At 45.6% G+C, this 17,030-nt stretch overlaps 1 protein-coding gene across 1 annotated transcript; it reads right to left on the minus strand.

Moving 5' to 3' along the window:
* Window positions 1-1,296: 1,296 nt before the first annotated feature.
* Window positions 1,297-14,015, minus strand: ttll10 (tubulin tyrosine ligase-like family, member 10; the record flags this gene model as incomplete). The annotated part of the gene is made up of 13 exons (XM_080533520.1): window positions 1,297-1,345; window positions 1,626-1,732; window positions 2,601-3,406; window positions 3,742-3,835; window positions 4,186-4,302; window positions 4,766-4,906; window positions 6,570-6,741; window positions 7,487-7,679; window positions 8,650-8,735; window positions 10,182-10,302; window positions 10,499-10,617; window positions 11,021-11,102; window positions 13,715-14,015. The coding sequence occupies 13 exons, from the start codon at window positions 14,013-14,015 to the stop codon at window positions 1,297-1,299; spliced, it is 2,388 nt and encodes a 795-aa protein (XP_080389646.1).
* Window positions 14,016-17,030: the final 3,015 nt, after the last annotated feature.

Raw genomic sequence — 17,030 nt, forward strand, 5'->3', positions numbered from 1 at the left:
CAGCACCAGAATATCTGAAAGACCTTTTGCTAGCATATCAGCCCGATAGAGCTCTCAGGTCTTCTGACGCTGGTTTTCTCTGTGTACCACATGTACAAAAGAAGAGATTTGGTGAGGCTGCATTCTCATTTTATGCACCCAAATTGTGGAATGCACTGCTAGTTTACATTAGGGATGCAACCTCAGCAAATATGTGGTTAAGTCAAGACTTAAAAACCCATCTTTTTAATATTACCTTTAAATGACAAAATAGTTAAATTAAGGTTATATAATGATTAAAGCACTTTGAGCTGCAACATTTGCAGGAAAAGCGCTATACAAATAAAGTTATTATTATTATTATTATTATTATTATAAAGCCGAAGCCATCAACCATGGCTGTAAGCAGTACTCAGGTTGTAAAAGAAAGTCAGGGGGGGATGGTGGATTTTATCATATGGAGACAATTTTAGCATCCCCACAGCGTCAGTGAGTTCAGTGTCAGTGACCTGGTAATAATGTCATTGCCCACAGTATTTTACTCAATATGCGCAAAACTAAATGTTGAAATAGCAGTAATATCACGTTCATTGATAAAATGACATAAGGGATGGAAAGGGGGGATGGCAGTTTTAGAAGGGGGAGGATTTTGACCGTTTTTATTTCAGGGAGGATGCCATCCCCCCCTCATCCCCCCTCAACTCTAGTGCTGGCTGTAACACTATAGATTGGGATTGTTTGTTAATTGTGTAGCTCTTTTCTTTAAGTCCACAGTTTAATGGCTCACAACTTTGTCAACATAGGCCTATGCTCATGGGTTTGGGTAAGTTTGCCCCTTTCTGTCCAAATAAGGTTATGGACATTATTTGGTGCTATTTACGGCACCCCCTTTGGCTCAAAAAGCAAAATCCATAATGTAACATTAACCCAAATTGAAAAGCCATCTTACAAAGCCAGAAGTCTAACTAAACTAAACTAGCACTATAGCCTAAACTCCCAAACATAGCTTTGTTCAGAGTAGATAATGTATGTCATCTTTTTTAAGAGCTCACATGAGTTTGGAAGTGTTGAATGCTGTGGTGTTTGTTTAGCCCGACTAGCCTACAGCCTAACTAAAGCAAAGCCTTACCCCGAGTTGTCTTCAGAGATCTCCAGGAGCTCGATCTCATCAGGGCCCACATCATCAATCCCTGAATGCCTCTGAGTCACGCTGCAGCAGCAGCATCCCATGACCAGAGAGAGCCCTCTCCTTCCTGTCAGCCTGCACGTCCAGACAGACCCTCCGTCCTACACCCTCAGCTCCTAGTCCTAGTCCGCCTACTGAGCACCATCTGCCCCTGCAGTCATCCCCTGCTTCTGCACCACGCTAAGACACAAGAGGGCAAATATGGGAGCAGGGGGGAAGGGGGGGGGGGGGGGGGGGGTTGAAAAGAGGATATGCAGAGTGTGGAGAGGGACGGTTTCAGTTTCTGCCCGATTCTTTCTAAAAACGATGTCCCTCCAACGCCAAGAAGAGGGTTACTACAGTCTGTAGCAGTGAAGCGCTAAAAAGAAATGTATAAGATTACAAGTTTGCGAGGAGAAGCTGGCTAGACGACACACAACGCACTTCCCTCTTCCTTCCTGTCAGTTAGCCCCCAGCTGACGCTGAAGTTCCACGCAACTTCCTCGAGTGGCTTTTTAGCCGCGGCGGCGGTAGGTGTGTCACAGCCAGAACGTGAATCACCCTGCGACCTCGACTTCTCACTGGAAGCTAAGGCAGACGAGTCGTTGTCAACATGACACAGAGTTGACCTTTGCAATTTCCTCAGGGTGTCTTCTTAGAGTCAGTTTGAGTAAAACGGGTTGTCTGATGCCATCTGCCCGTCTTTGAAAAAAGGATACAGATGAAGCAATTGATCGCACAGCCCGATGGGGAAACATGAGACGATGTCAACCCCAGTGTGTAAAATAATCCCTGTGTTTACATGCGCCAGTGGTTAAGTATGGACAGGCTTGATAATGATGTGTTGCACAGGTTAAAGACTTAAAGGGGTTGCAGCCATAACAACACACCACCGAATTGTCTGCTGTGTTGTTTTTGGTGATGTGAACTAACAGCAGTATGTCGATGGGTGGTGGTGAGCCTCTTTGGTTGAACTCGTCAACAAATGTATGCTAGCACTAGAAATTATGTGTTTTTTAATTTATCGTTTAATTCGTCACTGTGTTTTTACAGTAAAGTACTGTGCTATAGTGTGTTCATACACACATCATTTAGCTTTCTATGTTATACAGCAAGTTTCTGAGACACAAAAGTCCACCTCAAAGTACGAAGCCAAGCAAATCAAATACAGAACCGTCTATTTCGTTCAAGGGGATAAAACATACTTTATTCTCATCAGACATGATCAAGCTTTCACTTTCATGTCGTCGTCACCCAATAACTGAAACAGTTGAATAAGAGAAAACAGTCCACAGCTCTGTACCGACAGGGTCTGACTGGTCCAGTGTGTGGTCACAGCTCCCAGAGAGGACTCTTACTCCTCCCCCTCCTCTCCAGGCTCCTCCTGCTTCCCCTCCTGCGTCTCCTCCTGCCCCCCCCCTCCTCCTCCTCCCTTCTCCTGTCTGTCCCTCCAGACGGGTTGGGGGCGTGTGGAGACGGAGCCGGGCTGAGCCAGGCGGAACAGGGTGGACTTGAGGGTGCAGCAGAAGGGCTGGGCCTGGTCCTGGTCCTGGTCCCGGTCCGACCCGGGACAGGCCTTGTTACCGGCCCGGAGCCGGCGGACGGAGAGGAGCCGCGACCCGTCGGTCAGCGCCGGGGTGGACAAGGACATGAAGGTGGTCTTCTTCACCCGCTGGAGATCCGGGTGGGGCGGCCTGCTGGAATGTTCCGGTTGGTTGCCGGCCAACCGCCGCTGCCAGGTGCACTTGCTGAGCCGGAGCTCCACACGGGCGCGGTGGGGGGCGGGTTTGGGGGGGCGGCGGACGCTGGGTTTAGGGGTGTCGAGCGAGGCTCTGGGGGTGGGGGTGAGGGTCGGTTTCGCTGAGCTGTGTAGCGGAGTAGTGGTGACCTGAGTGAGGAGGGGTGAGGAGGCTGTGGGGGGGGCCGGAATGGTCGGAGTGGAATCGGCACTAGGCAGGGTCTCGGAGACGGCGGCCGTCGGGGTGTGTCGAGACGTCGTCGGTGTCACGGGGTCGTCTGGGTCGCCGCTCCCTGCCGCCTCCGACTCGACGCTCTGGGTCTTGTTGTTGGGGGCCTTCTGGGAGGACGTGCTCTTGGGTCTCTGGGCCCTCAGGGTGATCGCTGTCTTGCTCCTGCGGGCCAGGGCGGGGGCGGCGGTGGGGGCGGTCTCCCCGTCGTACAGCAGCTCAAAGTCCCTCAGGCTGGCCAGCGGCAGGATCTTCAGCCCACAGCGGCACTTGTTGAAGATCTCCATGGTCAGATCTGGAGGTGCGATGGGAAGGTTATGGAAGGTAGCCAGCTATAACTGGGGTGGTGGTGGTTATCCACACTTCAAACTATCTTTTTAACCAAACAGCATTCCAACATTGACATGGGGGGGGAATCGGGGCCTAGCCAATGACGGCTCATTTGTGTGACTCATGTGTACTTATGCCGTATTGTTCTGACTATCTTGAATTTTACAATGAGGAAGTATTTTCTGTAGGGATTTTTTGCTTTTAGGCGATCACAGTTCTGTAATCTACTGTGTCGCTATTGCTAACACAGCTGGTGAGCACGGTTGTTGTCGTGGGAACCGTAGTTAGTGTGCTGCTCACCCAAGGCCTCCACCACCGTAGAGGGCACCACCTCCTTCAGGACCTCACAGTTGGTGTGGAGAGCTGGGTTACAGTTCATCTCCAACAGCCACACCTGGAAAAGTACCAATAAGGATAATACCTCTTATCTGCTACTTAAATTCAATGCAGGTTGGAAATGGGTGCGTCTAAAAAGCAGATTTAAATCAAGTGTCTCTCTCTGTCTCTCTCTCTCTGTCTCTCTCTCTCTCTCTGTCGCTCTCTGTCTCTCTCGCTCTCATTTTCTCTCTCTCTCTCTCTCTCTCTCTCTCTCTCTCTCTCTCTGTCTCTCTCGCTCTCATTTTCTCGCTCTCATTTTCTCTCTCTCTCTCTCTCTCTCTCTCTCTCTCTCTCTCTCTCTCTCTCTCTCACACACACATGAATAATGTAGCCTTTACGATAGGAAAGAGTGTATTAGTGTATTACCTTGAAGTCCTCGTCGATCATGAAGTCACAGCCAATCAGGTCAAAGTATCCCAGTTTACGCTCCAGCTTGGATTTGGCGGCAAAAAAACACTGGATCATGATCTGCTGCATCCGCTTCTGGTGAACGGTAGAGAGAGACACAGACAGACAGACAGACATGCATGCAGTAAGAAACCGAGACAGACTCTGTACTTTTTAAAATGTTATATAAATAATATTATTATTAATTATTAGGGCATTTCTGCTTTGTTGCGATAGATACAGTAGAGATTGACAGGAAGGATGGGTGAGAGAGAGGAAGGATGACATGCAGGATAGGTCGATGGCCGGAATCGAACCAGGGACCCTGCGATTATGCGCATTAGTGTGCTACGCCACTAAGCGCCCCCCAGACGTGCTATACTGACAGGCAGACAGGCAGGCAGACAGACAGACAGAAAGGCAGGCAGGCAGGCAGGCAGGCAGACAGACAGACAGACAGGCAAACAAATTGTCCTGTATCTCACAGTGTGGTCATTGAGCATGCTTTCATAATTGCTCCCTGAAGGGGGTTAGTTATCATGATACAAAGCACACTCACAGTGAAAGCACCGAGCACCCAGTCCCTAGGCAGGCCCTTGGCAACGCTGAACTTGTCATTGACGTAGGTGTTGAACCTCTCCATGGACCACACCGTCTCCTCCTTCAACACACTGTAGAGGGGGTTCTTCTTCTGCATGTACTGAAATGAGACAACAGGGGGAGCTCATGAGCAGGTGAGAGAGGAGGAGAGGCATAGAAGCAGCACAATCACAATACACCTTGGTTGGATGTGTTGGATATGCAATAGCTTAGTAGAGTAGCGTTCACAGGCCTAGTGTTCATGTACTGTATCGTTGCACGATGTCTGCTCTGAGGCAGTCAGGAAGGCTACTAAATGCACTGGCTCTTTAAAGAGACTTAACTATACATGGGGGAAAGTCGTTGCCTGTCTATTCATCTCTTCAGGCTGCATCTTAATTGTCCCTCCTAAAGACCTCCTCCTCCTCCCCTCTACCCCCCCCTGTACAGTTTCTCTACTCTATAGTATGGTAACTGCCAATGGCCCCTGGTCATAGCATAGATTACTATTTCTTACAATAACTTGATGGATAAATGATTCACTTAGACAAATGTATTTGTTGTAACTCGCTTGGGATAAAAGGCGTCTGCTAAATGCCCGCAATGTAAAATGTAAATGTAAAACAAGTTGTTTGGCGTGTACAATAGCTTAGTAGTGTAGCGTTCACAGGCCAAGTGTTCATGTACTGTATCGTTGCACAATGTCCCGCTCTGAGGCAGTCAGGAAGGCTACTAAATGCACTGGCTCTTTAAAGAGACTTAACAATGAAGGGGGGAAAGAATTATGTAGACATGGAAGAGAAAAGAGAAAGAAAGGAATACTTTGAATGTGTTATTTCTCTCTCATGGACCGCTGCTTAAGTGTCAGTCAGCAGAAAGGGACTTGTAATTCGTGAGCTTAGAATTATAAGGTTCTATCTCCGTTTAGGGTAGTTCAGAGATATTGGGCGTTTCAAAGTGTTTACATTCCATTATGTTCTGTGAGATGGAACCTTTGGATTTTATTAATTACTAACTCAAAAATGTCAACATTTAAAAAATAACACCACACAGGCATTAATAAACACCTAATGGATCAGATTATGTAAAAAAAACTCAATAAAAAAAAAAACTGAGATAGAACCTTATAATTCTAACGTCACGAATTGTTATCTGGCCAAGATTTTAGAAACCTGTCCGTAAACATCGTTCTGTGACCCAGTCTCAGATGTATTTTTAATGAGGTTCCCCTCTGGAGATTTATCTGCTGACGGGCTTATTAAAAAACAATGACCCTGCTGCTCACCAGCAGCTCAGAGGATGCAGTGGAATTTTTTGACGCACACACAAATGTGACTGACAGAAGTCAACGAACCCCATTGACAGAAGAAAAATTGAGTTAATTGATTATATTATTGATTCATATATTATATTATATATTGAAGGCAAAGACAGAGCCATAGATATGCATAGTTTGGGAAACTGAAGTCCTCCATCTTGCCACCAAACGCATGATACAATAATATTACATTTTGCACACTAGTTAGAATGTTCTGAGCCAACATGGTGGCCATGAACATTCTAAATCTCAAACAGAATTTGCCCTAACTCTGTATATGTGTGGCTCTGACCAAAGACAACTACCTAATAACAACCATTTAGAGGCAACAGTTTTTAAATAAATTAAAAAGAAAACACATATTTATAATAATTATACTAATAATAATACAAATACAAATATTAGTTTCAACGCTTTTTTCAAGCACACACTGGCATGCAATTGTTATTGGCCCTAAAAGGCTTACCTGATTGGTCAAGTGAGCAGACAGATTGTTGGAGTTGGGGTCATAAAGGTCACAGGTCAATCGTGCGTAACCGTGGCGAAATAACACCATATAGGGTGCAGTGCAAGCTATGAGGATGTAGGAGCGCACGTCAAACTTCCTGCCCTTGAGGAGCAGGGGGTTCTGGATGTACCTGAGGAGACAGAAGGAAGGACGTCACAGGACCACGTGAATGTGGGGACAAAATGGACCTTAACACTTAATCAGCTTTGAGTAAAGAAACATTATATATCTTTGCACTCGATCAAATTTCAGGGCCCTCCTTTCATGACTTTTCCTAGAGTGCGTTCTACCATCCTGTATCCTTACATTTTCTAAATCACATCAGGATAAGCTAATATAAAGCCATTTTGTAGTTTTAGGCAGGCTAATTTACAAGCGGCCAACTAGTGGTCGTTGTGTGTAAATAGCAGCTTAGCGTTGAAAAGAGGCGGCTCTTTTAGTAGGTAAAAAAGGCACGGCTGTTCTAGTGTTAGTTGTAAATCTATAGTTAGGAAAGGTTTTGGCTCCATTCATAACTACTACTAAAAACAGATCTTGTGGTCCCTCTATTAGTAAAAAAAAAACAACTAAATGTCCATCTCTTATTCCTCTACTGCAGCTTTGCAACTGGTTGGGATGTATTAAGATGATGGAGAATGCAGCTTAGAATCCTAACCCTTTTATCAATATGGATGCTCTCACAGCTTGCCATATAATGTAACAAACTTGAAAGAATGACAATATGAACAAGTCATATAATATCCACTATAAAAAAGACTATATCAATCAATATCAATTATCAATATCAAATTGTCTGCATAGTCTATGTTTTTCACAGTAAGAGGAGTCAGTTAGAGGAGCGTTCACAATCACAACCCCTATAGCCTCAACCCTACCGTTGCACAATGCGTGCCTGGGGAGCGCGAAAAGGCTGCTTCCTGTTGCTGCCCTGGCTCTCTGCCCCGTTCTGCAGCTTCAGTCTCAGGGTGGAGAGGTCCTCCCTGCCCCTCAGGAGGAAGATGCCCCGCCCCTGGTTGAGGCCCGTGGGCTTACAGATCCACGCGCTCGGCTCCTCGTCGCCGCACACACCTAGCAACAAGGCCGAGTTTGGGTTGCGTAAGCAAGCAGATCTAGTACAATATAATTATCATTGGCCGCCACTCCGCAAAACATCTTTGTCCCATCCAGTCAGTGTTGCCAGATGGGATTGTTTTCCCAGCCTAAAAGCACAGTCTAAAAGCTGCCCAGTGTGATCATAAGTAGCCCCAATTGGGCGGGAATACGCCCAATCTGGCAACACCGGTCCCATCGTGGGCCACCCCACTTTGAAAAGGGGTCTGGACTTGCCCCTTCTTGTTGTCGAAACACTGTTCTGTTCCGTTCTGCTCTCCTCCTAGCATAGTATTTTCCTGACTCACTCACTCGTCGTCGGCCCACAGATGTCACACACACACACACAAACGCCTGTTTTTTTTGTATTTGTTTACTTTGCGATAACCATGTGTTATATTTCACCTGATAATTGCCATTATGCTGTCAGCTTGGGAAACGCTGGTTCAGTTCATGATAGTGTGTTTGGAACACTGCATATTTGCACTGTGGTCCTGTGTGTGTGTGATGAGTCATGATCTATTTGTGCTGTTTGTGTTTGAAACAGGCCTAGTGGGCGCTGACTATCTCTGTTTGTTCATCTCCTGTCTCTCCAAGCAGTACTACAGGAAGCTGGGCTAAAACAGGTTTAAAATGAAGACAAATATAAGATTTAATGGAGTAAACCGTTGCTGAAGCATTAGCGTTAGCAACTGTGTTAGCGTTAGCAACTGTTGCAAATACAGTATACAGTTTGGACTGTACTGTACAAAACCCGACTTCTCTTCTCAGGTTTGTGTGCTCTGCAGGCGAGTCTCTATGGCAACATGAGTTTCTCTGGTGATCAGATCTCTGGTCTAACGGGAGGTGGAGCACCCGCGGGGGGGGTGTCGTGGTGTACCCAGAGTTTCCCGTGTCGTCGTCGTGTGTTCCTGGCGGGCGTTATATTTGGTGTGTGGCCCACCTTTACCTTCCTCCTGGGCGAAGAAAGCGTCCCTCTCGTCCCTCAGGTCCATGCGGAAGGTGGCCGGGAAAAACTGTTCCATCTTCAGCCTCCTACCAGAGCAGACAGAGAAACACAGGATAGTAAAAAATAGATGTTGATGCCCTAAAACCGATGATACAGGATATGATTTTATTTGTTCATCTCCCTAATGAGTAAGGTTAGGATTTGAGAGTAGGGTAATCTGATTCCAAATCAGTGGTTAAAAGCCAAACTTCCACCCTGACACATGATAAGATCCATCTCTTCAGGCTACACCTTAATTGTCCCTCCTGAGACATCTACTACCCCCCTGTACTGTTTCCCCAGTGCCATAAAAATAAAATATATCTTCCTTCTTCTAGCAAGACGACTGCCAATTGGCTCCAGGCCTGAGCATAGATGACCTTTCCCTGCTATGATGACTGGTGGATAGATGATTCACTTACTTATGTTTACTTATGTTACAAATGTTTTTGTTGTAAGTCGCTTTGCACAAAGGCATCTTGCTAAATGCCAAAAATGTAAATGTAGTAAATAGAAGTCGCCCTAAAACCGCTGATACAGGGTCTGATTTGATGTATTATTTATTTATTATCTGCCTAATGAGGATAGGTTAGGATAGGAATTGGCTGTAGGGTAATTTGATCCCAAATTAGTGGTTAAAAGAGACTTCCACCCTGACACATAAGACACATGAAAGCAGGTCGACCCAGCCGACCCACTGTAGAGAAGAGATCCTTGGCTCTACCGACGTACAGGCACGGTTAAACGCCATAAATCCAAGAAGTGGACATTTAATTAATCAATGTAGCGCCTCCTGTAGCACCTTTTTTTCTTCTTTTTCTTTTAACTTAGTTTTTTTATTTCAGTTTCAGCAACTTATACAATCATATCCACAATTTTGTCTACTTTTTTCTTCTTCTATTCTTTCAACTGTACATGTATGGTTTATTTATTTATTTATTTATTTAACCTTTATTTAACCAGGAGGTCCCTTGAGATTAAAATGTCTATTGTTTACACTCTATATTGTTTATAGATAAAACGAACAAACAACAAAAACAACAACGACAACAAAGAAGGGTAGGGCGAGGGGGGGAGGGGGGATAGGGGTCAGGGAGGGAGGGGGATAGGGGTCAGGGAGGGAGGGGGGGTAGGGGTCAGGGAGGCGGGGCGGGAGTGTGTGTGAACTAGTGTAATGGTATAGGTGGTGCGTGTATAGTATACCTAGCACCTTCTTTTAAGGTTTCTTGTATTTACGTACAAAATGATGTGTTAACAATAGATACTTTCTAGTCAATCTAGTTAGCTACTTAAACTGATCATAACCTGGTACCACATGACCGTAATGCTGAACGGTAATGTCACTGAGCCTGATAGGACAGCTCAGAAGGTCTGCTTTTTTATTTTATATCCGATCAGAATCAGAAGTTTATTGTTACGTCCCATTATACTATAGTACAATCCGGAGACGGGTAGGGGAGAATAAAGCCACCCTTTTTATCTTTGTGTCTCACCTTAGTCCCTGGCCGTGGTTGACCTTACTGCTGATGCGGTCGTACTCGCGGAGGCTGTTGAGCAGACCGATCTTGGTGGTCAGGACCTTGTTGTTGGGAATCTGGTACAGCAGTTGTTCCCCTGGACGTGAACGGAACAGAGTCACACACGTTCTCATCTACAGTCATTATGTTTTGCTATGACAGGGCACAGATTAACGTCTTTGCTCTAACTCATCAAATCTGGAAAAAAGGATGGATGTTGCTTTTTTACATTTCTGTAGGTGTATTGGCAACGTTATATAGTGACAGGGTATGAGCCTTTACAGCACAGCTACCTTCTCTGAAGTTGCAATAGGTGACTGGGGATTTGGTCTCGCACCATTTGAGTTTGAAGTCGTCTCTGGTTTTGTCGTAGATCCGCTGCCACCCTCTGCTCTCACAGTAAGAGGTCACTCTAGATTGAATAATGGAATTCAATATACGTTTTCATTTGATAAACAATGCGCACTGCATAAATGGACAACAAACAATTACAAAATCAACAGCCTGTGGTGTGTTTGGTGTAGCCTTTCTTAAATGAGTTTGGTGTATCCTTTCTTAAATGAGTTTGGTGTATCCTTTCTTAAATGAGTTTGGTGTAGGCCTGGCCTACCCTTTCTTAAATGAGTTTGGTGTAGCCTTTCTTAGATGAGTTTGGTGTATCCTTTCTTAAATGAGTTTGGTGTAGGCCTGGCCTACCCTTTCTTAAATGAGTTTGGTGTAGCCTTTCTTAGATGAGTTTGGTGTATCCTTTCTTAGATTAGTTTGGTTTATCCTTTCTTTCTTAGATGAGTTTGGGTCTTACTGTGGTAACTCACATGGAGGCGCCATTCCCCCCTCCAAAGAAGTAGAAGGGCCCGGGGCCCCTGGGCTCCTGCCCCCGCCTGTCCCTGTCTCTCTCTGGGTGGGAGGACCTGGGGGAGGGCCTCCTCCTGCACCGCTCCTCCAGACACACACCTGCTCCACACACACACACACCACACACACACACACACACACACCAGGGTTTCTGTTAGAAAAATGTGGTGCCGGTCAACGTGTCCGGGAAGATTTCAATGTGTCGGACAAACGGGAGAAATTCCGGTCATCATATTAGAATATAATATAGGTGTTTGTCGCGGTGATTAGCTGTTGTGTAGCCTATATAGGCCTAGGCCATTTAATGTCTATTTAAATTCTCATCCGATACGATTAGATCGCAAACTATATTATAGGCTTTCATGATTCGCATGTGCTACTATATTATGTCCAGGGCTGCACGCGCGCCACACTGGGCAGCCTAGTCACCTTTGCTACTTTGAATTACGACTGTAGGCTACTTTAAGATGTTTATTTCAATTGCATTAATGGGATTTGAGTATGTAATTGGTAATTTTAAGTATGCCTAGTTTAGCTTTTGATGGCTATTTGAACGGACTGCATCGATCGATCAATGAACGGACTCCACATTACGTTAACTGAAGTGTGTTAAATAGTTTCACGACAGTAATGTAAGTTTTCTATATTCTCTTTCCAGTTTTACCCTTTTTATCAATAAAACAACGTAATTTCTATAACCACGTCTCGCTGATTGGGAAGGCAATAAGTCTAGCTGCCTGTCAAATCATACTTACTCGGACTCGGGAGTATGAGAATGGGGAGGATGTATCGGGGGGATACACACCCGTGGACTATTTCAACTTAGTGGCACAAATTAAACTCTAACACTATAGATAGACTAAATTGAACTTAAATGATGGACACCGACTGAATAACTGAGTGGGGGGAAGACAGGTCTCAAATGTGGAACAATTATAACATTTAATACATAAAGATAAAACATACACAAATATATAACATTGATATCCCTAAACTCAAATGTAGTGTGGTATTGTCAACCTAATCTAATCAATCCTAATTAATGGTACCAGTAGCCCAGGTTGTCGATAGTAGCGCACTACTCCTGTAGTACTTCTCCCGACTCAGGGCTGGAACGGGCACGGCAGGCTCAATCAATGAACGGGGTTGAGATGGCTAGCGTCCTTTACTAGCCGCATCTCACGGCCCTCTGTGGTCATTCACTGTGCTCTAGCACATCCAAAACACGCAGAACAATAACCTTGACTCCGGTCACTGCAGTGGTTTTATTTAGACTAGATCAAACTAAATTAACTGACTAAACTACTCGCGCCGTTGAGAGACAGGGTTGCCAGATGGGGCGGGTTACCGCCGAATGGGCTACTGGGTTTAGCGGTTATTTTCACCGGACATTATGACCAAAGAGATTTAAATATGTCGGACTTCAACAGATTTTATCGGACAAAGACCGGTAATTACCGGTTAACGGAAACCCTGACACACACACACACACACACATACAAGCACAGTGCACACAGACCCATGCATGTGTATACAAAATGATGTACTCACACAGGTATGTGCCTATAATACACATGTCTGTATTAGGGATTCATATTCATATAAATAAATCTTTTCAATAGTGGAAATAATGAATTAAAAAAACATTATAATTGTGGCCATCTAATGAGACACAGTTATGAGGTCTACGGTCTCCGGCGGTTCAAATCGAGTGCTGGTCAGTGCATCGAGAACCAACCGACAAGTCCTTGCGAGCGGCTTGTAGACGGGCCAAGCCCATAGTTCCATCAGCTCAGAGTGCGGGGGGGGGGGGTAGGGTTATGGGGGGGGTGGGTATTCGTCCCTGCGCTTGAGGCAGAGGCCCCTGCACTGAGGGAGGCTTCGAGGCTGTGTGTTGACATCGGCGCCTGACGTACACCACTGTGGATGTGTTGTCAGACTAGTGAACCGTGAACAAGGCGTCCGCCTGAGACCTTGTTGTTCTTGTTGTTGTTAGGAAGGAAGCTAGCAACTGATTCAACCTTGTGTTTAATTAACCAAACTCGCTCGATAACATCCCTCAGAAAAAGTGAAAGTGGCAATTCAGGACAACGGCAAAGGCCTCACCCGCCCAACGACTTTTCATACTTAAATTCTTGGCATTTAGCAGATGCCTTTAGGGTGTCGAACCAAGTAGACTGTAGGAGAACTCTGAAGTACATAGTCAAATATATCTGTATTTATTCTTCCCAAGGGTCTTATTCATATGAATTTCGGTCTACAGTAAGCTAGACCGATGTTGGGCACAATGGATCTAATTTCAACTTCAGTGGTAGACTGTATCACTCAAGTGCACATGCTTGGGTGACTCGAGTCCAAATGTAACTTCAACAAATGGTCAATGGGTAACCACACTAGTGGGCAGTAGAAAACCTCTGAACCGTAGGGGGGGTTTGTTTTCCGGAATGTTCATTTTGATCATTACTTTACATTCTATGAGAACTCAATCTTTATCTTATCTTATGTTCACTGTTCACTGAAGCATACATAGAAACGGTGATGAACCTTGTAAGTCAATTAATTTCCAGTACAATTTTTCTTATCACGCTAAACGACTACAGATACCTAACATCCTAGACAAATCAAAATGACGTCCCACCTTTCCCCACACACACCTGGCCCTCCATCTTGCTGCTGCGTCTCTGTCCCTGGCTCCCCGCTCCTCCTCCGCACTGACGTCCCCCTCTTCCCGTCCTCCCGTGGTTGACCTTCCCCTTCCCTCGGCTCTGATGTCACTTCCTGTGTCTTATCCTGGGTCGGGGACCTGGGCTGGGGAGGAGGACCGTCCTGGCTGGCCCCCTGGCTCCGTCTCTCTCTGGGCTGGTCGTCCTCGACGGCGGCGAGCTCAGCATCCTGCTGCTGTAGCCTCGTCTCACCCCCAGGGGGGCGGGGCTTAACCCAGTTCTCTGATGACATCACTCACCGCGGCGCTGACCCAGATCGTCGGGGGCAAAACTGGGATTTTTTTTCCATCAGGAGATGCACCTGGAGTTCCGGACCTCCTCCCCTCATACCCTGTGACCCTTGTCGAAGACTGGAGACATGAGTTAGCTGACTCAGTGTGCCTCTCTTGTCTTGAGTACACGTGCACTTTGCTGCTAAATGGAGTGTGAACAACTGACGGCTATAGTCAGATTCCGTTAGAGAGGAATTTGTTAGGTCGTGTTAAAATGAACCGTGCTCTCTCTGTATTTCCACTGTGTTGTACTTTGCAACGCTCTCAATCTTGATGCTGATACTAATTAATTTACAGTACGACATGTAATTCTATCTCAACCGCAACACACACAACCACCAAACGAACACGTTATGCTATAGCAACTATGTAAAATGTGTTGCAGAATGTGTATGTGAGAGTACTGTTTAGCTTACCTCTAGGTGCTGGTGTACATTGACATCTGCAGAAATGCAGGGGTCCAACTTCAGCTGCTAAGAATAGATGTTCTATGTCCACAAAACACCCATTAGGTGCATTTTATAGTCAATAGTCCACGAGGAAAAATACAACAAAAAAATACAAAAATAACAGATCTTCAAACATCAGTGTGAAGTCAATAACCAGTATCATACATTGTGGTGTAAGTGAGTCTTAGTTCATGTAATTCTTCAGCAGTGCAATAGCAAACTGGCACACTGCTCAATGCAGAGCAAACTTACTAGGAAAGTGTAAACAGCCACTGGTTGCCAGGGAAATGGGTGCCTTGGCAACAGTTGTTAATTCTAGAATTGATTCTTACAACAATACCAGCATCACAAGATAACCAGCTCAAGGACATGAAGCCCACATCCTGCCCCACCTCTAAATTTAGCGTCATTCAATATTAATTGCCAGTAAGCCTGTGGTGTGACAACAATAGTAATATGAGAGCAGATTGTTAATCAAAATGGATTTACCAGTTGTCCGTGGTCGTGTAAAGTAATATTTTCTGGGAGGTTACACCGTTTTACCTACTGTCATAGTAATTAGAGTGACAAATCTATCCAAGGGGCTTTTCATTCATTCTTGTGATAATCATCTTAGCCTACTATCAGGCTACAGGTACCCTACACCTTGTCTTGAGGCTTTGTTCCATAGAGGGCCATCCATCTCCCCCCTTTGGTTATCCAACCATTTCCCCCCTCAACGTTGTGCAATCACATCTCTTAAGGCAAACCGCTAATCTCACGTCAAAATCTTAACATTCTGTACAGCGAGAGACACATTGTGCAATGTTTAAACATTTTCGTGTTGCACAGTCAACAGGTAAATGCCTAAAAGGAAATGGCCTACAGTAGGACACGTTCTTTTTTCTTTTTTTTTTCTCTCAAACTGTAGAATTTGCCTCCCTGTTACTAAACCCAGTAATCCACTGGCCATCTTAATTATTTGACAACAGAAGGACCCCACCCACTCCCCCACCCACTCCCAGTCAGTAATTACCTCTAATCTTCCCCAATACCTCCCTCCTCCTCCCCCTCCTCCTCCTCCTCCTCCTTGATAATTCACTGGGAGTGGTGCCTCCTCAGCATCAAACACCAACGAAACCTTACAATTTAGCATTGTGTGATTGTGTAGGATGGGTAACAGCATGGGAATTGTGAATTTATTGTGCATGTAGGCCAAAAAACACATTGTTTGTTGGAAAGAGCAGTCGTTTATTTAGTAGGAAGGTCAAACATGAATGTTGCTTGCTTGGCAGGAAGGCAGTGAAGACACCTGATGCACCCCTAGTTTAGCACGGGAACCTCCCATGCTGTTGTGTAAAAGTGCTGGGTGGTGTACAGCCAGGGCCGGCCACGCCTTGATAAAGAACCGGCGTCTGATAGAAACACTGTGCAAAGTGCTGCGTAGGTGGACAAAGGGAACAGGTTTGTTTTACAGCCCAAGTCGATCCCTTGGCTAACCATCTGCCAAGTGTGTGTGTGTGTGTGTGTGTGTGTGTGTGTGTGTGTGTGTGTGTGTGTGTGTGTGTGGGGCGCGCGTGCACACCTGTGCCTGTGTGCGTGTGCCTGCATGCGGGTGTGCTTGTGTGTGTGTGTGCGTGTGTGTTCACACGAGTGTCTGCTATTGCGTGAAAAAAGGTGTGTGTGTGTGTTTGGAGACCTGCCCATTCCCATGTCATCCCAACCGTCTCCTCGCACCAGGAAGTAATCAGCGATTGTAGGGTTGCAGCCTCCAGCCATGCTGGCCCTGCTACACAACCCATTATCTGGAGGGATTCTCCTTGTCAGGGTGTTATCGTGGCACAGAAGGGGTTAAGTTACGGTGTAAAGAAAGCCTGTTTCAATGAGGGTTCTCTCCCCTATTCATGATATCCTTACAGAATTACGTTGACAGGGGTGGGGTTGAGGGGGGTGGGGCAGGCGGGGGGGTTGGGGGTAAGTGTGTTCCCATGCTAAGCATCTAATCCATTCAACTGAAGTGGAGACACGCAGGATGGGGAAACCTTTACCAGTTATATGAGCCAGTTTCTACCGGCTTTCTTCCTCAATCGTGAGAATTGAAAAGTAGTAATCGTGTGTCGCGTTTTTCTTTTGAAATGGCATTCTTTTGGGGGGTGGGGTGGGTGGGGGAGTCAATTCCACGTGGACATTTTTAAAAGCGGTGGAAGTAAATATGTTGAGAATGATATTAGAGAGAATACATTTGTATAAATGATTTAATGTAATTGTAGATTTACCGGTACTGTATTTGTAGAAAAGCGCCCTCTCTTGAGAGAAGGCTTTCTGCTCCACACGTTCTGTAGCTATTATACAAGATTAAAGGGCCACTCTGTAATTGGTACATACATTGTTTTATTATAATTTTATCAAATTATTATTATTTTGTACCAGGTCAGTGGCCTTGCGGTTAGAGTGTCCGCCCTGAGATTGTAAGGTTGTGTGTTCGATCCCCGGCCGAGTCGTACCAAAGACTATAAAAATGGTACCCGATGCCTCCCTGCTTGGCAC

Source organism: Nansenia antarctica, assembly GCF_963989245.1.
Source record: "Nansenia antarctica genome assembly, chromosome: 6".
NCBI lineage: Eukaryota > Metazoa > Chordata > Actinopteri > Argentiniformes > Microstomatidae > Nansenia > Nansenia antarctica.